Source organism: Oryza brachyantha, chromosome 9, assembly GCF_000231095.2.
Source record: "Oryza brachyantha chromosome 9, ObraRS2, whole genome shotgun sequence".
In the NCBI taxonomy this organism is placed as follows: Eukaryota; Viridiplantae; Streptophyta; class Magnoliopsida; order Poales; family Poaceae; genus Oryza; species Oryza brachyantha.
The window spans coordinates 12831566-12855755 of NC_023171.2; the positions used below are offsets into that span (position 1 = coordinate 12831566).

A 24190-nucleotide genomic window follows, 5' to 3' on the forward strand; every position below is an offset into this window, starting at 1 on the left:
GACTGGTGGGCGTGGGCGTGCTCGGTGTAGCTTGATTTTAAATTTTATACTTTAATTTTCTTATGATTAACTGGGAAAATCATATAACTCTGACCTTCAAGGGCTACGGTCGATAACTCATGAAAATTAAACAAAAGATTAAAAAACTATTTGATGCATAATTTTGTGCATGATATTGATGGTTTAAAAGCCAATGTTAAAAATATACCATAATAAATAAAATTTAAGTTCAACTGTAAAATTAGGCTATAAAACTTACCTCGTCATTGTTAGGCTTTTAGTGAAAAAAACAAATGACATATTTATAAATGAATAATAATTTATCAATAAAACTTTTATATATGTGTTCTTACCTATCTACAAGACTAAAAAAGTACATTATAATAAAAATATCCTAAAACTAACTCCAATTTTAAGATTGAAAATTTAAAATTTCTCTTTTAAAGATAAACAGAAGCAAAATGATAGAACTTACATTTTTGTTGTGACTGATAAAATAACGAGAGTTTTATTTTATATAAATGTTTGATACCTTGAATTTATCAAATACTCCGTATGCTGTTAAATGAAGTTTTAAGGTCCTGTTTTGTTTCCATAAGTCCTAGGACTAAAATTAGTTCTAGGACTAAAATATAAGTCCCTTTTAGTTCTACCCTATTTGTTTGAAGAGACTAAAATAGACTAAAACATCATTAAATGACCTACTTAATAGTATACAACATACACATATAGCTATAGGTTTAGAGTAGTAGAGTAGATGTATTATAGGTCTTTAGTCTCTTTTAGTACCTCCACTAGGGTCTTATGGACCTAGATAGTTTATCTCTTTTAGTCCCTCATATTTAATATTTTAGGGACTAAAAAGAATTAAAGTAGAGTGACTTATAAATTAGTCACTCTAAACAAACAAACAGTCCCTAAATCTTTTGTTTCTAGGATAGGCATATGATTGCTCTTTCCTCGAGAAATGATCATCAACTTTCCTTTTGGCATTGATCCTCGGAGCCTGAACTGGAGTAGGAGTAATTCACAGGAGGCGATCGAGGCTACACCATTTTCTATGCCTAGCATCCAATGCAACCACGCTTAATTAATCAGCAAATAACAACCATATCAATGCGCTTAATTCGTTTGACTCATCATGTAGCTGCGTGCAGTCTCCTCTTCTCTCGTGTCACTTCATTTTTACAGGATTTCCGATTAACTTGTTCTTGATTTCTAAAGTACGGTAATCCTTTCAAAATATACGTCCTATTTCATTATGACTTCTATATTTCAGGATCGATGGTAGCTTAAAAAGAAAAATAAAGTATCATTAAAATAAAGTTGAAGGGCTAGAAATAGCATACTTAGGGCATTGATATGGTTTCTATAAACTTCTCCAAGAAACTAGCACTAGACACTGCTCTTCCAATGCAAACACTACTATTCCACACTTAAATTTAATGCTAGTTATCTCACATAATATCTTGGATGTTGCGTAGAATCCATGTCTCATGCAAGACATGATTTCATTCTCTTTCCTCATTTATTCACTTACCACATCATTTTTCATCTTATGTGACAACTTATTTAATGCTATGGCATCATTCTAGTCACTGGGTTGGAAATGCCCTTATCTTTTCGTTTCTGCTTATACTTATAATCTAAAATTTGAATTTCAACCTAATTTAAGGTTTATTTTATCGTAGTTTATTTTTCAGACTTTATTTTTTATTACTTAAAAACACATATATAAAAGTTTTATTTATAAATTGTTTTTCATTTGTAAATATGTTGTGTGACTTTTGTCAAAGTCAAACAATGACATCTGATTTTTAGGATAGAAATAACGAGACATAATTTTTGACAGAAAATTAAAATTTATTATATCCATATTGAAAAGTACAACCTTCCTTCCCAAAATAACTAATCTTTCTATAAAAATGAGTTATTTCCGAAAGGATTATTGTGTGTGCGTTGTTTATCGTACAGAAAATATCCTAACAGAGAAAATATCCTAACAGAGTAATATTGATAAGAATATTATCCCAGTATTCCTCCGTCACAAAAAGTTTTATTTTTTGTTTATATGTCCAGCGTTCAACAATCCGTCTTATTTAAAAAAATTTAATTCAAAGAAATTAGTCACACGTAAAATACTATTTATGTTTTATAATCTAATAACAATAAAATATTAATTCTAAAAAAGTTAAATAAGACGAAGAGTGGAAATTATATCTGAAAAATAAACTTATTTTGAGAAAACAAAATACGGTTAGACGTAGGAAGCAGCAAATACTTCTTTAATGGCACTGGCACACCATCTCTGAACTTTGAATTTTCTCTCCTGAATCTGCACAAATGTGACCGTTTTTAAATACACATACTTTGACTATGACTAGCTGGGAGAAGAGAGGAGAGGAGAGAAGGGAGTAGAACTGTTCCAAGGTTAGGCCACTTTGCTCCCTGCCTTAATTCTCCAGTCATACCTGGTGCAGGTGGTGATCCTTGATGATGAATCGGTGACACCTTTGTGAGAATGTGAGTTGAGTTGCAGCAGCAGCAGCAGCAGCATACGGCCATGGCAGCTGCACAAGTTCCATGTGTGCATTTACCAGCTCTTTGTACCCCCTTGTGACAGAAAAAAAAGAAATGCAATCTTGCTACTTGTCCTTGTTCAGGTCCAGTGTTCCATCAGATTTAAGACTGAAGGATAAGAGCAGAGAAAATATAGACAACTTGCTACCATTATTATACTGCATCTGTTTTAAAACATAAGTATTCCTAGATTATTTAGTGGAGATTAAGACGGAGGATAAAAGACTAGTGATTCTCAATAAATATGGGTGGAACCATGAAATTATGTGGATAAGAAGAAAATTAAATAAAAAGTTATTAATGTGATAAACGGCACTGTAAATAGTGTTTGAAAATAAAAATACTTATATTATGAAACAAGTTTTAATCCTAGAAACACTTTTATTTTGAAAACGGATTGAGTAATAAGATGTCAAACCTTTATTTTTATGAACTTATGATTAAGTACACCGAGTGATCTTCACTTCTTTGTCAGTCATCACCAAGAACAATCTGGCAATTAAACCAGCTTCAGAATCTCTGCACTGTGATATCTATTCACTCCCAAGCCACACCTGCAGTGGACAACATTTCAGGTTGGCAACCGATCAATTAAGATGGGCCTTTTGGCCGCTGCAGAAACTGTGTAGTATATCATCCTGCATCCCTCCTGTTCTCCCAACCTGTTCTCCCATTGAATTGAATGCAAATGGAATTTCTTGCAAGATGAGACGAGGATCTTCAGTGATATGTTCAGAGGTTCAGTCTGCATCGGAGGTGATCTCATCTGAACCTGCATAGTTCCTTCTCGGCGTAGTAGTAGATCACCAGCAGGCAGCAGCATCGACGATCAATGACATCTTGGCTTTTCACAATCTGCTCATGAACCGGCCAACAAGTGAGCAGTGAGGTGAGCACTGGTATCTCTCTGGACTCAACTCTCTGAATCTTCTCTCCTGCATCTGCAGGATCGTCGTCACAGCTCTAAGCCACGGGGAGCTCGTCAGCGACGAGGCGGCCATGGCCGGCAGGATGGAAGGACTCGCATCCTCCGCAGTACTGCACATGCAACAAATGTCACATTTGGTATATGAGCAGTGGTAGGCGTGTAATAAATTTAGGGAGCCAACTGAAAAAATGTGTTAGCAATCCGGAATATGCACCAGCAAGAAGAGAAGCATAAGCATTTTCAGTCATTTGGGTTTTCATGTAAACAATTGATAAATGTGATACCTGAGAAATTGGTACGAACCTGCTCACATATTTCACATACGCCACTGCACATTTTGGCAACCTTGCATTTTCTTTCGTTCTGTAACTAAATCGTGGGTCATAATCCAACGTGTCAATGAAACAAGGAGTGCAACTGAAGGATTGAATTGTTGTAGTGAAAAATAAGGAAATTCTGCATTCTGTTGGCTGTCAATGTTTCGTTTTTGAATATAAAAGTAAAACGCACGAGCAAGAAAATAAGTATCTGTATTGATTTTTGATACATTTTGGATTTTCTATCCTGTAAAGAATTGATATATACTATACAGTCTCGAAGAGGGTGTTATAAATCGTGACAATAAAAGAGAGAGAGAAAAGAACACTGCCTATCGTTTCTTAGAGCTAGGACCGAGCAGAGTCCTACTCCTAGCAATTAACAAAACCACGAATTTGACCAGCTCTTCTTTTACCATAAAAAGAACCGAGGCAGCAAAAACACTTTGCACAATCTTCGTACCCATTCCTTTGTAGAACCCGTGAAATCCTTCATAGCGGATCATCTTTATGATCGCGTCCATTGTACCTGGAGAACACAGAGACAAGTAAGCATTACATTTACTTGCACAATAGCAAATATGATAAGATTCAGCGACGCGCAAGAGATAAGGAGTAGCGAGGAGAAACAACGGTTCCAACAAAAATGGAAATGAAAGTGTGTTTGCTACTTTAGTTAAATGGTGGAGAATGGTACCTGTGTATCTGGACATCACATTCCTGCCAATTTCCTGTTTCGCTTGCAACCTAGACTGCATTGGTTCAGATACAACAATCAGGATAGGACGAACAAACATGACATTATTCTTGATGATGTAAACCATTCGTAAACTCAACCCAGATAGATTTTGTATCATGGCATGCATTCTCCATTTGCCTGTAACTGCTTGCACGAACGACAGATCTAGATATTGTTGTTGTTGAGTGAAGCTCCAAAATATTACATACTATTCTGATGAAGGAGCAGAAAAATGTGGTGCGGCATATTCATGGGGTTGTTTTATACAACAATGCAGGACAGCTATTAGTAGTTGTTTTGGTGAAATCATTTGTTTTTTTTAACATCAGCTGGAGCAGAGAACCAGAGTAGACTTCCATGTTTCCCTGAGCGTCTGAGCCTCAGGCCTATTTTGGAAAATCCTATGTGGCCCATAACTGGCTCATCTGATGGGAGGCCAGTAATTCCTCATTTCTTAAAAAAGATTGAACTTCAACAGAAGTATAGGTGAGCAATAACACTTTGCACAGGATAATATGGTAAATGGTGTATACATGTATCCGAAGTTTAGTTTACCTTAACCACTAGCAATGGGTATGTCACAACAGTGGCTCCCAGTTTTGCTATTGCACCTAATAAGAATACCTGCTCAAAGAAAAAAATGCTAAGAATAGGACATATAAATATATAAAAGGAAATTTCGAAGAAGCTTATGATGTTATTTAGCTCTGGATCTGAAGAATAAAGAAACAAATATATGGTCTGTACTCTTGACTGAGGAATTAAACAAAGGGAAGTAATAATGATAAAGCGACTGCATAACTAATTGTAAATATGTGAACTACTCTGTCCTGGCACTTTGTTGGTCAAATGATCTGGTTTGTTCAAATAGTCGTAGCATGCATCTTTAAATATTCATTTATGGGTAGAAGAATTATAGACGAGTGATTTGAAGGTAATTAAAACAATTACAACAATGATTCCTTTTAGATTGAACCAAATATTATTGATCATGATCAATATAACTTCATTCGCAACAAAACAGATGAACAATGGAGATTTATAGGATTGAAAGGTGCATGCGAATTTCTAGAAATACAAAAAGAACATGAAGTTCCTAGGAAGACAGTACATGCAAACAGTTGATGCCTTCTAACAGTTAAAAACTATTATATCCACAAACACATATACATGAAAATAAACAGCCTCATCGTTTCACTTGTAATAAGTATAAGTGAAATAACATATTAGCAATTAAAAAATAATGGGTACAACTTTTGCATATGTGGTCTTATCATTCTAAAAGCAAATGCTGTAAAATAAATTACAATGAAAAAACCCCCAAAATCAACTCCAAAATTAAGCTCTAAAATTCAAATTTTGGCTTATGCTTATGCGTTGCCAAAACGACGAGGCTGAAGTTAAAACAAAATTCATACCTCCATAGCAGTAAGGTTCTTTTTGGGGAGTTCCTTTCCAGATCTCTTTGACCGGAGACGCTTTGCCAATGTTTCATAAATCATAAACTGAATTGATGGATTACATACCTGAAAACTTAAATGGTTCATTCTCTGTATTTACTTACATAAGCACTAATTCAGTTCAAATGTTTTGAGAAACATAAACTAACCATAATTAGTGTCGGAATAAGTCCTTTCCAGAATCCTCTTATGCCTGATTCGCGGTAGACCTCCCGGACCTACATACTACTGATAAAAGGTAAGAAAAGCCATGCCTGACAAATGGCAAATACATTTGGTGAGTTAAAAACAAGCTTGTAGGCCCAAAAATTGAAAAGCCATTGTAGCTACTGCTCAATGTATACATATGCAAGGCTTTTTGCAAACAGAAATTTAAAATCTGTATGTGCAGTAATAGATCCTAGAAGGATAAAGCAACTTGGTAAAAAAATTCAAGAAGACACTAAATAGATGTGGAGTTCTAGATGTGCTCTCAACATATCTGTAGTTATAGGCTCTGTAGATTGTACTAAGTAACTAAAAACATTAATACACCTTCATACCCACATACCCACCCCCAAAATGAAACACACACACACACACATCAACAACAAAGAAAAGGGGGAGGAGGCACTCACATATGATCTTATTTATGTGCAGCATAATTGTTAAGAAATGTATCATATATACAAAATAATGTATAGCACCTAGAGAAATGTGAATGTGCTTAGTCACTCACCGCTAGAATGGTGCCATAAGGACGAGGCTTTTCAGAATCAATTTTATATAACCTATCCTTCAGAATTGAGACCTCTGTAGAATTGGCCCTAGAGACATCCTTCAGCAAAAGCTCCTTTTTGGACTCCATGATCTTCTTTTCTGCTTGCGTATGCGTCTGAAAAATGGAATAAAGTTAATTTCCAAACTGATGATAAACAATTATAGATAATTTTGAATAGCATTAGCATGTTCCAATTTAATAGTAGCTGCATTGTTAGTATAAGCTTGGTTACAACCGACCACAAACTTCCGACTAATTTCACAAAGGATGTTATGGCCTAATATCATTGTGAATTGGCACCTCCTGAATCTTCATGGATCATTGTCGATATCAAAAACGAAGCTAATGCTTGGAATCAAGCAGGTGAAAACAAGTTAAGTATGCTACCATGAAGTGGAGGTAACTGCAACACTAATTGAATTCAATGGGTGCAATACCAATGTTAATATTTAAAGATTTATTCTCCTTTTTGAAGTTTGAAAGACATACAGTGTAGTAACTGGTGTTTATGTTCTTTTAAAATATAGACCGTTAAACAAAATTTACCTGCATACGTGTCACGAGAACCCATATTGGATTGGTAAGAAGAACATTGATTGACCTGCAGCAGAGAAAATTGTCCATCAGAATGCCCAGGATCAATGTTGCAATGTTGCATGTAAAGTGCAATGTTGACCAGTGGAATTTTAACGACTGAGAAAAGGACTGATCTACCCCGGCAAATAAAAGGACTGATCTACCTGTATGAAAGAACTGTAACGGTGCATTCAAGTTGATGAAGTTTGAGCTTTATAATATCAGGGAAATAGAACGTTGTTAACCTTAGAGTATTCTTAGCATTTAGTACTGTCAAATTTATGTTCATCTCTGGTTGGGAAGGTTTTTCCTAATTTCTCCCCGCATCCAATATATGTTAGTGCAAATGGTATTAAACATTGAAGGGTGATTCCTTTATCATTTTGTCAAGAAGTTTCTAATGATATGTTATGGTTGGAGCTTTGAAGGCAATATTTCAAAACTGTTAGCTTTTGCATGTTCAGTTATATTCATCATAGCTCTATTGTAAAGCCTTCATTGGACAGGATGCTGTCAAAATGCCCTCTTGGACCACTAGCAACAGATAATGTCCCAATTGTCCAGAATGTATTGTTCATTCCAGCATTAAATGGAGACAGGCATTCGACTTTTTTGGGTGAATGTTAGGGCTCCAGGTTGACTGGACATATAAATGATGTTTAGCAATGGCAGCGCGAGTAGATGGCTTACCCAGCAACAGCTGCAATACCAAGCCAGGAGAACATCCCAACAGTACCATCCCCTAGACCCTTCTTACCACGAGCAACTGCTAGATCTTCCACCTTGTTTTTGAGAATCTGGTAAAAGTAGTAATAGATTCCCTACAACCACAAACAGGACGCACCATAAATCCTGAATACACTGTATAGAATCATCTAAGTATCATCACACTTTGACAAACAGAACAACACAATTGTTAGAAAAGAAGAATGATACAAGTAGCACCAAACTTACAAAACCAGTGGAATTTACCTGTGAAGCAGCACTGCCAATAAGCGAGGGCTTGAGGCCGCTGTACAACCCTCCCCATCCTTCCGCTTGGATCAGCTGCACTCACTCAATTCCACACTTGGCCATTAGAACATTAGCAGAGGCAATTCCAAATAAACTACAAGTCTGGGAGGAACAACCTGCAGCATCTGGAAGAGGGTGGAAGTATTGGTGGCGGCTGCGCCACCAGCCTTCTTCTTTTTCGCCGACCTCTCCGTTTGCTGCCGGGTGTTCACCTGCTCAGGCCATCATTGTACAGTGGATGGAATGAGCTAGCTATAATGAAACAACACAGCTAAGCAAAACGGCGGCGGAAGAAGGATTACCGTCTGGAGGGGGTAGGTGATGATCTGGGCGATGATGCCACCGCCGGCGCCAGCCAGCCCATTCACCACTGCGCTCGACATGCACCCACCTGACAAACCCATGCACAATCAGCACGCAATGCAATGAATTCTTATGAGATACCAAGCTGATGGAGTCAGCATGTTGAGAATCGGGCCACCTTGCTGGATTAGGTGGTACTTGTTTGGTGGAGCTACGGGATGAAGGCGGACGTGTGCGCCGTGCGCGTGCTTTGGACGTGACACACGGTGTTGAGGTGAGGTCTGTGTGCGTCACGCAAAGGCCAGCGGCGGCAAAGCAGGAGCTTGGTGCTGAGGTCAGGTAGAGATGAGAGGAGCAGATACTGAACTGGTCAAAGCTGGAGACAGGCTGCACTGTAGTAAATGAACGAAATGTTATTAAAATATGTGACAATTTATGTAATTAAAATTTGTGACAATTTAATGATATTAGTAAAATATGTGATAGATGAGAATGCAGTGGAGTATACAGCAGAAGTGAGCAATTTTGTCTTTTACCCATGCTGTAAGTGACAGTATGATGGCATCCTCTCGCTTATTATCTTCTTTTTTCAAACTTATTCTTTCACATTCATCTAACGATGTCAATTTGAATCGAATTAGCAATAAACAATTTAATGGAATTATTTTGATCAACGGGGTAACCCAATATAGTTATTTGCTTTGCTTCAGCCACTGGTAGTTGATCATCCAGATTGACCTAGGCCCTAGAGAAAGCCATACTTGGCTTGTGAGGCTGTGACTCCTTGTGCCAGTGTGAGAGACACAGTGTTTGGATGGGTCATGGCTGTCCATGTTTTTGTGGGAATGGTCCAAGTTGTTTGTTTGGTTGGATGGGTTACACGCTGGATGGGATTGGACAATACCTTAAAAGTTCACAAAAGCAAAGAAAAAAGTCCCTATTAAGCCAAAGTATATTTATACAACTTCTTCAATATTTCAGTGTTTAGATACTCAATTCGCATCCCACCCATTTCATCCATTGACCCATATGACCATATCTAATGCCTTATCTCCTGGTATCCCTTTCCCTTTTTCTAGACATGATAACGATGTCCATCATTGACAATAACACATCCACCTCAGCCCCATAAATACAAAACTTGGCCCTCTTGTCCATCTATAACACAGCAATCAGAGGCAAACAAGAACATGCTGCAGTGTCATATTCAAGCATATTACCAACGCTTTTGTTCTACTTTTCGTTTTGGACCTCGTTAGAGTCTCCAATGCACATGTTTAATTATTATTTTTTTTCTAAATATATATTTATTAAAAACTAAACATAGCTATAAAAGTATTTTTCATGACAAATCTACCGATATTATTTTCTCGTGTCAAATCCTAATATATGGTATTCATCCACATATATAGTTAAGGTTTCAAGGTTTGACTGCCTGCATTCTAGGAACGGGACAACTATTTGAAAACAGAGGTAGTACATCACAAATAAAATAACTGGTTCTGATTGTGCAAGGCACACATAAATCATGCAAAACCATCCACCACGCATTGATTTATCATGCAGCCATGAGGAGTCGATCTAGGGTTTTTCCTTTCCTCACCTGCCCGAGCCTGATGCTTTTCAACGTCCTGATAACTGCTGCTGGTTGGCTTGAGCAGGAAGAAGAGGGGGGCCTGCCTGGTGCGTGGAAGGAGAAGGGAGGTTGGTGCGGTCGCGAGCTCCCCCGCGGCTGCCTCCGGCGAGGGCCGCCCTCGCCGGTTTCCGCGCGCTCCTGCTGCGCTGTGGATGAGGAGGGGAAGTTGAGGCGGTGAACGGGAGTGTGGAGGGGAAAATTCGAGGGAGAAGTTCAATTTGACATAACGTGTTTGTTCTTTTCTCCGGCAAAATACCCTGTTTTTCTACGGAATTATATACAAAATATTATTGGTTTTTTTATAATTATACTAATATCATTTGTTTGACTACTTTTAGAATATCAGAAAATATCACGTGTTATTTTACAAAATGACTGCAGAAAGTAATGGGACGATAGATTCACTACCATCACCACTAAAGATATTTAAAGTAGTATAAATTTTTCAATTTTTACTTTTTTTTCTCTTGTTTTAGACGTGTTTTCTAAATTTTCTGTATTATTAAAGTTATTTTTAAAAATTCTATTAAATTACTTTTTAAAATTGTTTTCTAATACTTAATTAAGCATGCTGATAAGCTGCTCTATTTTTTATGCATGGAGAAGTACCCAGCAATCTTGGGTACTATCAATGATCAATCTATCGTCCGGAACACAGTCCAAGTCCACTACCACAAAAAATTAAAAAAAAAAACACTTCTTTTTTTTTCGAAAGATACCACTTCCACTGGCGAACCCACGACGGTCCGCATCTTTCCCTCGAGAGCTCGGTTAATTATTTTATTTTTTAAAGAAAAAGGAATCACCAATTCACCATATAGCGTAACAGGATCGTTTGGTTTTTTCAGAAAACCAGAAAAATGGTTAAACGATATATTTATTAAAAAAATTTATAAATATACTGTCTCCTTTTTATAATGTAAGGTGTTTGACTTTTTTGTTACAACGTTTAATCATTCGTCTTATTCAAAAACTTAGTATAAATATAAAAAATAATAAATCAATGATTAAAGTTCTTTTGATAACAAAGTAAGTCATAAGCAAAATAAATGATATTTCCATAAAACTTTTGAATAAGACGAATGAACAAACATTGTAATCAAAAAAGTCAAATATCTTACGTTACGAAGAAGTAACATTTAAATATATGTTTTTTAGCAATTTAAAAATAAGACTAAAAAATATACTATAATAAAAAAACAAAATCCACAATTTTGGATTACTAGTTAAATATTCGTGCTTTGCTACGAATTTTATGATGTGTTATTAAATTTTTTATATAAAATAGTCGTCTTAATTCAAATTTATATGTAGATATTAATCTATATTTAATTTAATTGGTTGTTAATATTAAGAAATTTTAGGACTTAGATAGGATAGGTGATGGTAATGGATTCACGGGCCACCGTAGGTTGGTGACAGCACCGCCACCAACACTCCTTGTTACAGTAGTATAGCCACCACCTTTAGAGCACTTGTTACAGTAGTATAGCCACCAACTTTAGAGCAAGTAAGTACTGGTTCTAATTCATCTATAGTTAATCTAATAGCCAAAGTAACTGCTGGCTTCAATTCATCTATAGTTAATCTAATAGCCAACAATAGTTACCTACAAAACATCAATACATGGTCCCACATATCATGCATATATTTTATCTTGGAGCGCGAGTGCAGCTATAAATTAGTAGCTCACCTCTCTTCTCTCCTCACTATCTCTTTAAAATATACTTATATACTTATAGTTTAAAATATACTTATAGTTAGCTTATAGCCAGCTGTTGTACTGCTCTTATAGGAGTATAGCTAAGCATGTTTAAAAAAAACAAAAACATCACGTAGCCTAAAAGACGGCCAAACAAAAGTTTCAAAAACAGCACAATGTGTCATTTCTCCAGCCATGAACATAGCCAAACATCAAGTTTCAAAGAACAGCACTGCACAAGGGCGTGGCAAATTGTATGGTTCCACTAGGATGTAATCAAGCAAAATCAACAGGAGACAGGCGCACCGATGACAGAACAATCTACTCTACTTAACAGAAATGAAATCAACCAATCTCCCGAGCTCCGTACGAGAGCACAATTAGCAGCAGTTATTTATTTGGACAAAAAGCACAAGTTGACCAAACATATAATGCTAGAAGTGCCTCAGACAGCAACCAGTTTCAGACACATCGATGTCTCGACACATACGAAACTGAGTTCACAAAGCACCAGTTGAGTATACATGAAAAACAACAGAACAGCAAATAGTAGAGTTGCGCTCGTACTAGATTCTACAATATCATTGTTATGGCAATGTTCTACTGGTAATTCCTCCCTGGTCCGTCCCTCTCATAGCCTGGCGGACCGGCATTGTAGTTATTGCCGCCTTGCTGGTAGCTAGGGTTTCCTCCTTGGCCTTGGTAGCCTGGTGAACCACCACCACCACCATAGCCATGGTTGCCACCTTGGTAAGGAGGCGGCGGCGGGTTGCCGCCCTGGTAACCTGGCCCTCCTCCCCGGTATCCAGGGCTGTTGCCCTGATAACCAGAGGGTGGAGGTGGACCTTGGTAGCCCTGGTTACCACCTTGATAGCCAGGCGCTCCACCTTGGTAGCCAGGCGCACCACCCTGCTGATAGTTTGCATAGCCTGCTTGTGGGTTTGGTGCATGGGGATGGTAGCTTGGAGGAGCACCTGCATTTGGTGGTGGTGGAGGCACATTTCCCTGAGCATTATGCATGGGAGGAGCATCACGGGGTGGGACAGGGCCCTGCCCTGGTGGAGGAGGGCTGTTGAATCCCTGACCAGGAGGGACATCTCTGTTCTGGAAGTTCTGCATGTTCTCCCTTCTCCTCTCAAAATTCCTTGACCTGTCAAAGTTTCTAGGCCTATCATTGCGTCGGTTTCTGTCATTGGCACGTGCATTGTTTCTCACCCACTCCTCGTGGTACTTGGGGTCATAAGGAACAGCTTCTCCATTTATAAAAGGCTCTCCTGCAATAAAAGACAAGTTGTCAAATAAAGATCAAATGTTCCTAGATCACCTCTCTATAATTCTATCGTATGGACAAGGATACTTCAAAATAGATTAAAATAATTATGAACTCACAAAATTGTGCTAGAAATAACTACAAACTTAACAACAAACAACAATAATGACATATGTATTCAAATTCTTGACCACACAAGATGGTGACACTTACAGATGCATTTGGCAGTAATTCAACTACACAAAGAGTTTGTACTCCCTACCACTACCAATGATAATGTATAGCTACCAACAAAGGGTCCAGGTTACCATCTACTCCCTAATATCTAGATCACTAAATATATATCGACTCAGTTCATAAATTTTGCTTGAACATGTTGCATTCACTGGAACGAGTACTGATAATCGAGCAATCAATTTATCAGATGACCTAGGAAGGAAATAGCGAACTAAATTCCAGATATCCTTAAACTAGAATATCACAGGATATAGACTCAGAAGTAAAAAGTTTAGTGGCATCCTAGAATACAAGGTGACACCGGAGCAATCAGCAGAAGAGTGGTCTACGGTTAAGCAGAAAACATAGCCTCTAAAACAAGAACCATGAAATTAGCAGTTCCAAACATTACACAGGGATATTAGAATTGATCGGTTTGATCATTACGTGTCATATACACAGGGAGCAATCATCACAGATAATATACATAACATGTCAATGATGTAACAGCTCCAAAAAAAGGAGTGATTATCTTTAATTCAATAGGGACAAAATCACATTACCTCCATAGTCCTTGTTTTTGACATCCAGGTATGAGTCTGGAAGAACCCAGCGGACCTTCGGCAACTCTGGCGAAACAATTTAATAGCACAGCATTATTAGAGCAACAACTCGAGCGACCCTCATAAAATATCCCCTCCAAATAATTTCATGCAACCAGAAACATACCTTTGATTTTGTAGGAGACCTCCTCAGATACAAGGGCTCCAAAAGCAAAGTAATGCCGAGTTGACACCGAGTAGATCTTGTGCCTTGCTTCTTCCTCACTGGAAGAAAAGGATACAGAAGGTTAAAAGAAATTATAAGCAATGCACATAATGTATACCCTGGGCATATCAAGAAAACAAAGAAAAAAAGAACATAAAAAAATGTTCTATAGTAAGACTTGTGTGGCGCGATAGTTAAAGAGAAACCAGAAAAACTAGACATGCTACCAAAAATACGTCAGTGATAGAGAGTTTTCAGGGACTAAAATGTATAACTCACATGATGATTGAGCGAGAAGTATCATAGACAGAATTGATAGGGCACAACCAATTTCCAAAGCAGAAAGCATGCTTAAAAAACATTCCCGTTCATAACAGGAGAAATTTCCAAATCACCCCACAGAAATACTGATTGTTCCGAATGTTCACCCATCATAACTTACACCATGAGACCATAATCAACGTGGAAACAGTACATGGTAAAAAGAAATTGACAAATACATGTGGAATATTCATGTAAACTCATATAGTCACATTTGTGAGAAGAAAATAATCGGTGGCTGATAGAATGCGGCTACTAAAACATCTAATCATAAATCAAGGTTACAGAAGACCCTATCACTGTTATGAATTCCTGCGCCAATCCACCACAAATGAATCAAGTAATACCATGGAAAAAAAACTTCCCACATCACTTTATTAATCTCCACCAGTCCACTTCATCCCATTTCCCAGCCACAGTCACCCACCCGAATCACGAACCACATGCGCGAGCGGATTAAATCGAACGTTCCACGAAACGCACGGATGCGAGATGCGCGTGATAGGCAGAGAGAGAGAGAGAGAGAGTAGGGGAACGATCGTTAGACGGCTATACCTTCCAACGACCTGGGCGAGGGTTTTGATGTAGCTGTCAATAATCTCGTCGCGGGTGGGCTCGGGGTTGGAGGGATCGCCCGGGGGGGGCTCCATGACGACCAGCCAGTGCTCGAAGTCGCACCCGTCGAGGAGGATCGTCTCCTTGGGGGGCCGGTTGCTCCAGTTCGGTGACGAGTCCCGCAGCGACGAGGTCGCCGGCTGCGTCGCGAAGCACCTGGCCCCCGCCGCGCGCGGGGCCGAGGGGGCGAGCGCCGCCGGGAGGAGGCTCCCCGCGGAGGCGACGGCGAGCGGGCGGAGCAGGCGGGAGGAGGCGGCGGCGGGGAGCCTTGAGAGGAGGAGGAAGCGCGACGCCGACGCCATCGCGAAAACCCTAGATGGGGGAATGGGGGGAGAGGCCACGAGGGTTTATGCCCAGTAGAGCCGCCGCTTTATAGCCGCATATTTATTTTCTTTTTGGATGGAAATATCTCTACCAGATAATAAGCTCTTCTAGTCAAAAAATGAAAAATAATCTGGGTGTACGCACAGGGTGTACGCACAGGTATTGGACATATTACTGATCTTCGAACGAATTTAAAATTTGAGATGGATAATAATTCAGAATTGGGATTCTGGATGCTTGATTTCGTGTTTAAGAATCATACTGGCATAATTTTGTGATTTCAAATTAGTCCGTTCAGGATAAGCGTCCCACGAAAACCAGCCTCTGAGCACGACTAAGTCAAGGCCCATGGCTTGGGATTTGGCCCAAAACGGCCCAACTCAACAGCCTCGTATAGTTTCCTCCCTTCTTAGACCTCGTCGTCCTCCCAACACGACAGCACCGTCCAATTTTTTTATTTATATATTTTTATTAGAAATAAAGATATGTTTTTGTTTGAAAATTTACAAAACTAAACGCCTAAAGCCACAAAGTTCAGCTACTAGGCGATATATATGATATATCCGACATGGCAAAGTATGCTCCTAATCATTCTGCATAAGAATAATGACCAGGGTGACGTTGGGTTCATGTTCTTCATCGTGGACCTCCACCGTGGAAAGCAGGAAGCTCACTCCGATGACTAGCCTAGGCAACAGAGCCCTCTTTCTTGGGCGCGGCCGGTGTGTCTGTCTCATTCAAGAACCATCCACGTTGCCATGCCTGGCAGTGGCATGAACTCGGTGACACAGTAGTACAATACTCTATTTCTTATTCAAGAAGTCGATCACACTGTCACTTACCGTCATCGTCGTGAATAGACGAGAGGCATCTATTCTATGAGTTATACTATAGCCGCGTTCGTGGCCTGCAGGTAAGTTAGGGATTGTTTGGATGGGGCTAAATTTTTTAGCCCAATGTCACATCGGATATTTGGACACTAATTTAAAGTATTAAACATAGACTAATAAAAAACTAATTTTATAAATGAGTGGTAATTCGCGAGATGAATTTTTTAAGCCTAATTAATCCATAATTAAAGTATGTTTACTGTAGCATTACATAGGCTAATTATGGATTAATTAGGTTCAATAGATTCGTCTCGCGAATTAGTCCAAGATTATGGATGAATTTTATTAATAGTCTACATTTAATACTCCAAATTACTGTCCAAACATCCGATGTAACATGGACTAAAAAGTTTTAGGGGTTGTTTAGATGGGGCTAAACTTTTTAGCCCCATGTCACATCGGATGTTTGGACGTATTAAATATGAACTAGTCAAAAAAACTAATTTCATAAATGTGAGCTAATCCACGAGACGAATTTTTTGAGCCTAATTAAGTCATAATTAGCAAATGTTTACTGTAGCATCACATATATTAATCATGGATTAATTAGGCTCATTAGATTCGTCTCACGGATTAGTCCAAGATTATGGATGAGTTTTATTTATAGACTATATTTACTATTTATAATAAGTATCTAAACATCCGATGTGACTAGGGGCTAAAGTTTAGCCCGTAAAAACAAACACCCCCTTAGTCTTTCCCAAACACCACCTTAATTTACCCTCTCGTTTTCTGCACGCACGCTTCCCGAACTGCTAAACGGTGTTTTTTTGCAAAAAATTTCTATATGAAAGTTGTTTTAAAAATTATTTTAATCTATTTTATATTTTTTTAATAATTAATTATTTATTTACTAATCTATTACTATGTTTTTTATGCCAGATAAGTAACTTACCTCCCTCAAAACGAACACGGCCTATGTGTCGATGGCTTTCAGAAAATTGAGGGAGGCCATTGCTGCACAGGATTCCGAGGTCGTTGTTCCGGAATTGATTGTGAGGAATGAGGAGCTAATGGTAGTAGCCTATCGAGCTTGGGCTGTTTTAAGGTACTCCGTCCTACCTCCTTAGAGGTAAGAACATATGAATAATCCTGGTACTTGATTATTAGTTAACTTTTTTAATAAAAACAATTGCATGATTTCCCTACATAAATCGCAGCATAAAAAGGGAAGGACAGGCAACATCCAGCTCCCCACCACCTCTGTCCTTCGATGGCCGGCTCGAACCAGCTCGTGCAAGTCTACCCTGACATCAAGCAGCCGCACCGGCACTGCAGCTCGTCCGGCGAGAAACAGAAATGAGAAGGAAAGGAAATTGAATGCTGGAATGTTTGAGAGAAATTTGGGGGCAAATTTCATGTGCTTGTATTGCTTGAACACATAAACGTACACAATTTCTTACAACTCAATGCATACAACTATGAACTATACATTGAATCAACCTGATCTAGCATAGCATGCAAAACTTTCCGTCTTGCACACTTCTTGTAACCTTAGTCACTACTCGCTCTGTCCTATATTATAAAATTTTATAAGTTTATCTAGATTTAACCATGTATCAATGTATATGTTTTGTATATACATATGAATATAGACCGGATCAAAAAGTTTTATAGTATAGTATGTAACGGGGGAATAATATATTCCGTAACCTCGTTCTTCATCTCCCAGAGATGGGCGTGTCAGTCTTCGTGTCCGTTGCCCTCGTTGTAGAGAGCCAGGATCATGCAGCACAGGAATGACTGCATAACGACGTGGAGCAAGGCTGCGACGAGGGAGAAAATCACCTCACGCTCGCGGAGACGATTGTTCCACGCGAGGCGGTAGAGGAGGTCCAGGGCTGCCTCCACCAGAAGAACCATGACGCCGATGGCGGTCACGTCCTTGATCCTGAGGGCCGCGAGCTCCCACGCCCTCTCGACCGCCCTAAACCAAAGGACGTCCTCTCTCGCGATGACGACGGCGGTGAGAAGATACCCGGAGCCGAAGATGTCATCGAATTTGTGGGAGAGGTCTTGGAACCCGTTTGCTTCCAGGGCTCCCGATGCGAAGGAGGACGTGACCTCCCACACGATTATCGCCATGGCCACGCTCGTGCACTGACTCCATAAGCTATGTTGCCCTGCCCCTGTTCCAGGTTATGAATGTAGTTAGCATATATACTACCTTCGTTTAATTTTTGTTTCTATGTTCAGTGTTTAACGATATGTCTTGTTTGAAAAATTTATAGAGATTTGGAAAAAAAATAATCACGCGTAAAGTAATATTCACGTCTTAACATATAATAACAATAAACATATTTATCTAAAAAACAAATAAGATGAAGAGTTGAACATTGTATCCAAAAACTGAAAAACGATCGCTATATAATCATCGTTAAAATGTTCAATCTACATTAACAATTTTAATATGTTGAGTTGATGTGGATACTTTTGTTAGTACATAGGAGCATGGATATGAAAATATTAGATCCTAGCTAATGAGATTTGTAGATATGTTTCCTACGGAACTACCGTGAGTATGGAAATTAACATAAAAGCTACGCATGGGATGTCATTCTGCAACGGTACAGTTTAATAAAATTAGTCAGACGAACATAAAAGAAAGGTGCCCGCCGGCTTCGCGCTTTCAGCATGTGCCTCTCCCGCACTCCACTCGCCACACAGTGTCTAGTATCGGATGATACCAATTAGTACTATCTGCTTTATAATTTATCCTGTTCAGACATAATATTGTCCGCTAATCGTCTCGGAAATTAAACGGGAAGTGAAAAGGGAACACCTGGAAGACAACACTTGCAGAAGAAGAAAATTGCCACAACCGTAGACACATCCCAGAAGAGCAACCCTGTGATGTGGAGTTTCCACAGAGGCGGCAGCGACAGCTCTTTCCCCTCCGCACCGCCGGATGCCGACTTGGTCGAATTCTCCTCTATCTCATAGAACGGCCGTACCGTGGCGCCGAGACTGACCGCCGGTCTGGCCATACGCGCCAGCAGCATCACCAGCGCGAAGTTGATCGCGAAAACCACCAACGCCACGAGTAGCATCCGCGCCCGCCTGCCGCGCGTCATGGCGGACGCCTCGCGCAGGATTCGCAGGGCTCTGCGCGCGCCCGTCGGATCCGCCATGGCGATCGAGCGAGCACGCGGTCTCACGGACCGGCCGGTGGAGGGTCGCCTGGCCGGAGACGACAGGGACGGCCGGCCACCAGCGGAGGCTGCAGATCGAGTAGACGACTTGATCGTACTTGCATTCACGTGACAGCAGAGCGAAAGCCACGAGCGCGAAATATATAGGCAGCTCCGAGCGAGCGAGCACGATACATCGCCATTTGATTCGCTTCTGGTTATTTGTACGTCGTCCTTTTTTTCTCATCAGACATAGTTGATCTTTAAATATATATTGGACCGTTTCACCATTTGTCTTATTATCCAAAAAAAAGTAACTAATTATTTTTATAATTTAATTTATTACTAAAAAAATTAAGTATGAATTATAATTTTACGTATTTACATAAAAAATTTTAATAAGACGAACGGTTAAACATAGGTATAAAAATTAATAACTTGAAAGGAAAGAAAATAAAGGGTTAACAGTATTTCATCCATTTTAAAATATAACTAGCTTTAGGTACCGATACGATCTTCAAAATGTTATTTTAAATAAAAAAATGTTGCATGTACGATGGTTTGTTTAATGATAAATATATTAACATAATACTTACGTGATTGTTTCTTGTTTTAAAAAATGTTATTAATAGTTAAATTTTAAAAGTTTGTCTTGGCACTACTCTACGTGTAGCTACATTTTAGAAGGTGGTAAAAAATAGTTCATATACGAAACTTTTATATACGTGTCCTTCGCGATAAAAAAAACCATGTTATCAGATAAAATATGATGAAAATCATATAAAAAATTTAAATTTTGGCTTATAAGTGTAAAGATAAGCGAAATCATGTGGCTTAAGCTTACCCAACATCATCATTTAACGGGTTATGGGTCTGACCATTGTTTACGAGTGTTTCACGCGAATTATTTTATTCTTTATCTAGTAGTACCTCTCATTGACCATAAAATTTCACCCCATGGAGCTACCTTCGTCAGTTGCTTCTCAAATCGTTTCATCGACATGAAAATCAATTAAGTCTAAAATGAGAGTGACATCTACCGGGAAAAACACACCCCTCACATTTGCGTACTACGAAAATAAAGATGCCCACTATTTATTGATTTGAGGCCGTTCGGAGGTAAGTCTAGTTAGATTCATCCTCATCGGTCAGCGTAGATGTTATAATATAGGTTGGCTAACCTTTTCTTTCTCATAGGAATGGTGAGATGAGAGCAACTAAGATTAGCACCTCAACCGGCCCTTTGCATAACTATTACAACAATGTCAAACTTCACTGCAGTCTTGTTGAGATAAAAAAATTATCTCCTTTATTGTCAACTGTCAGACACTATAAATTTTTTATCGTCCCCTGGTCATCTTCATTTAGATAAGGAATCACCCATAGAAACCATATCGGAGAATAGGACGGGACAAGGAGAAACCAATAGATAATTGCACATAATTGCCAATGGAAAGTACTCAGCCTCAACTTATATCAGAGAATAGGATGGCTCAAGAAGCACCAATGGATGATTGCGTTTGAAACAAGTTGCAACCTGAAGCACTCAACTATGAATCATTCGTCATTGGACTAAAGAAACCCACTGGTGTTACTATCAAAATGTCACCGTAGAAGTAAAATAATTTTAAAGAGAAAAAAACTATTGGAGTGATATGCATGGTTTCACTGCATCTGGAATATCTTGGCGATTATCATGCTCATGTCAACAAACCTCCTCTGCGTGCAGTTGTTGAGGTGCCGGTCTCACATGTTGTCAAGATCGACAGGAGGCTGTCGAGGTGCCGGTCTCACGAGTCGAAACCGGACAGGAAAGATAAGGGTACCTATTGATCAAAGATTTAAAAATTTTAATTTTATCGATCAAATCCGATTATTGCTGTTGGATGATAATATAAAGACGTGCACATAAGTCAAAAAAAACCCATACACGCCATCCTGAACCGATGCATTATGCGCGTGTTTGACATAAAAACAAAAATTCAAACGTTTGATCAATAGCAAAAGTAAAAAGATAAAAGAGAGGGGTAGAAAAGGAAGTTAGGCCGGTCAGGGAGTCGTAAGTTAACTTATGGATGGCACGGAAAACATAGTAGCAGATTAGTATATGATTAATTAATTATTAATTATTATAAAATATAAAATAGATTAATATGATTTTTTAAAATAACTTTTCTATAGAATTTTTTTATAAAAAATACGCCGTTTAACCGTACGGATATGTGCGTGTGGAAAAAGAGGGTAGCTGGCCGAACGCAGCTTAGTGCTCGTCGTCCCTAAAAATTGGATTCTTTTGAAGGTATCCTCGGATGCATGTGAGTTGTCCGTTAAGATTAATCTAATGGCTTGGCTTAGATAAGTTAATAAGATGATGATTAAATTATGTAGCAGCGCAGTAGAAGGGTAATATGGGTAAAAATTATCGTGGCATTACTGTAATTTGCGAGTGTTTGAAGGGCCTAGCGCTAAGCCTTCGAATGAGGATTAGGTTGGTCGGGCAGCACAGGATGCCGCCGCCGCCACCATCAGGAGGCCATCCCGCGCCGCCGTGCGCCGGTCCCGTCGCCGTCTGGTCACCGGTTCACAGCCGCTCCCCCATCGACGCTGACGCCATGAGATGGTGCTCCCGCGTGGACTCCCGTTGGTCCGATCGCCCGACGACCGTCGGTCCGTAGCAGCCGTCGCAAGCTGCTCCCCCATCAACGGCGTCGCCGTCAGACGCCGCACCCGCGTCGACTCCGATTGACTCACTCGCCGCCGCCGGACACCCACCTATTCAGCTATCGCGTCGCGCGGCTCTGCAACGCCATCGTGGTGCCCGTGGGATACCGGCTCGCCCCGGAGAGCAGGTACCCCGCCGCGTTCGAGGACGGGGTCACGGTGCTCAAATGGATCGCCACGCAGGCCAACCTCGCCGCGTGCGGGCGGACGATGGCGAGGGGGGGCGGGCTCCGGCGGGGCCGATTCGTTCGGCGCGGCCATGGTCGAGGCGTGGATAGCTGCCAACGCTGATCCATCCAGGTGCAGTTTCTTCGGGTGCTTTATTGGGATCTTTTTGTTTGCTGTCGTCTAGATGAATGCGTTGCTATAGGCTAGAGTTCGCACTACGCATTACGCATTGCTAAGTTATGATGGATTGATCGTGTTTGATGGATGAATGGTCGTATCATCATGAGTTGATTTCATCTCTTCGGATTTCAATTGCCAAAATTGCAATGCGTGATAAACTTTTGGGGATGTAAGTTTTGTTTTACAGATCTAGGGAGGATTGTCTTTGTAGATCTGATTAATTCTGTACTGGACCTTGGATATGGTCATATGCTAATTTTCTGGATTGAGAAACCTGAACTAAACTCCCTCCCACACAGTCGCGTAATGTGCCATACATGGTGGGTTTGCAGGGTGTATTCAATTGCCAGACAGTTGCGTAATTTTGATTCCTGCTATGCTTGTTTGTGTAGCTCGCTCGTCTTGCTGAAATGGAGGTAAAGTACAGATGTAACCAATCCTAGAAATTGGCCTCCCACTGGGAGGACTAGCAAAATTGTTTGCTCAGGCTCGGAGGGTGATGTCACCATGGTTATGCCAGCAACAACAGCCCAGGTTTGCTTTTTGACAAATTAACTGTAGGTTATATGGGCGAATGCAAATTTTTTGGTCACTGTTATTTTTCTTTGCTGTATTTTCCCAATTTTCAGTACTTGAAGCAGAAATTATCCTCTGAATCTTACCTTACCTTAAGCAGTAAAAGAACACTGTAAGTTTCGTGCTAATGTGATATTATCATTTCAGCAAAAGAACATCGTCAACCTTTCTCAGAGATCCAAAATAGTTGCACGTCCTGCATTTCTACCCTACTTTCTGCTTGTTCCAATTATTCAGGAGTTTAAGGAGACCGTGTCTTGCATTTTGTAAACAAATTAGGTAAAGCAGCTGGCTGTATTTGTTGGCTTGTGCACATTTGGTTTTCGAATTGTATTTGTGTAACCAATCCATGTTGGTTGTAATTACTTTATGATGTATATATGATGTTTGGCTCAACAAACAAGATTGTGCTGCTGCTGTAAATTATTTCTGCAGATTGTGTGATGAAATGCGTGATAGCGTGAAAGAATACTTTGTATAGTGTTTATTGGGCATCCCTGCTGGCTGCTCTGTTGTGGTCAATCTGTTATTGTTTGTTCAAAGTAGGGAAACGATACTGAATTCTATCGTAAATCCATAATTATGAAACACGACCTAGTTAATCGAGGCTACAGACGTGGACATCAGGAGATGTGAGAATAATGCCATGATCAACAAAAAGGAAAATAATAATAATAAAGGTGAGGTTGATCACGTCGTCGCCTGCATTATTATATACTGATTGCTGAGATGGGAGACGAGGCCGGCTACGGGAACGATTGTTTCTTTCTAGGCCGTGTGGTTGGCCGAGGCCCAATCTTGGCCCGGTTAGCAAATAAAAGAAAAAACTAATTTATCCATCTCTTTACTTAAGAGAATGACAAAAATACACATTAAAATCAACGGTGGTGATGCATCTACTACACTACTGCGTCTCTGAGTAGGGGTACCGTAAAAGCGTCCTAAAAATTTCTTCTTCCTTCCAATTCTTCTTCCTTCCAAATGATAACCTCATC

The 24190-nt window shown here is 39.6% G+C and overlaps 3 protein-coding genes and 1 long non-coding RNA gene across 9 annotated transcripts; 1 reads left to right on the forward strand and 3 right to left on the reverse strand.

The window, feature by feature from the left end:
- Positions 1 to 2214: 2214 nt before the first annotated feature.
- LOC102702407 (peroxisomal nicotinamide adenine dinucleotide carrier-like) lies at positions 2215 to 10528 on the reverse strand. Of its 6 annotated transcripts, none has more exons than XM_015841289.2 (16): positions 10281 to 10527; positions 8856 to 9069; positions 8677 to 8765; positions 8491 to 8586; positions 8333 to 8407; positions 8051 to 8181; positions 7331 to 7385; positions 6743 to 6898; positions 6174 to 6242; positions 5983 to 6090; positions 5120 to 5188; positions 4523 to 4577; positions 3812 to 4354; positions 3243 to 3618; positions 2999 to 3134; positions 2215 to 2688 (listed from the first exon to the last, which is right to left on the reverse strand). In XM_015841289.2, the coding sequence occupies exons 3-13, from the start codon at positions 8755 to 8757 to the stop codon at positions 4158 to 4160; spliced, it is 1092 nt and encodes a 363-aa protein (XP_015696775.1). In that variant the 5' UTR covers positions 8758 to 8765; positions 8856 to 9069; positions 10281 to 10527; the 3' UTR covers positions 2215 to 2688; positions 2999 to 3134; positions 3243 to 3618; positions 3812 to 4157. The 6 variants fall into 6 exon arrangements, with proteins under 6 accessions (XP_015696775.1, XP_015696773.1, XP_040383417.1 ...); XM_015841287.2 differs by having other exon boundaries at positions 2215 to 2335; positions 2472 to 2688; positions 3243 to 4354; XM_040527483.1 differs by having other exon boundaries at positions 3243 to 4354; positions 8856 to 9064.
- Positions 10529 to 12326: 1798 nt separating this feature from the next.
- LOC102702685 (multiple organellar RNA editing factor 8, chloroplastic/mitochondrial) lies at positions 12327 to 15549 on the reverse strand. Its single transcript, XM_015841304.2, has 4 exons — positions 15146 to 15549; positions 14231 to 14328; positions 14065 to 14130; positions 12327 to 13289 (listed from the first exon to the last, which is right to left on the reverse strand). The coding sequence occupies exons 1-4, from the start codon at positions 15505 to 15507 to the stop codon at positions 12616 to 12618; spliced, it is 1200 nt and encodes a 399-aa protein (XP_015696790.2). The 5' UTR covers positions 15508 to 15549; the 3' UTR covers positions 12327 to 12615.
- A 2553-nt stretch (positions 15550 to 18102) lies between these two features.
- LOC107304905 lies at positions 18103 to 19550 on the reverse strand. Its single transcript, XM_015840931.1, has 2 exons — positions 19202 to 19550; positions 18103 to 18548 (listed from the first exon to the last, which is right to left on the reverse strand). Exons 1-2 carry the CDS (start codon positions 19548 to 19550, stop codon positions 18103 to 18105), a joined length of 795 nt encoding a protein of 264 aa, XP_015696417.1.
- A 2466-nt stretch (positions 19551 to 22016) lies between these two features.
- LOC107304945 lies at positions 22017 to 23654 on the forward strand. Its single transcript, XR_001551011.2, has 3 exons — positions 22017 to 22571; positions 23012 to 23153; positions 23343 to 23654. It is a non-coding gene; the product is annotated as an uncharacterized LOC107304945 (long non-coding RNA).
- Positions 23655 to 24190: the final 536 nt, after the last annotated feature.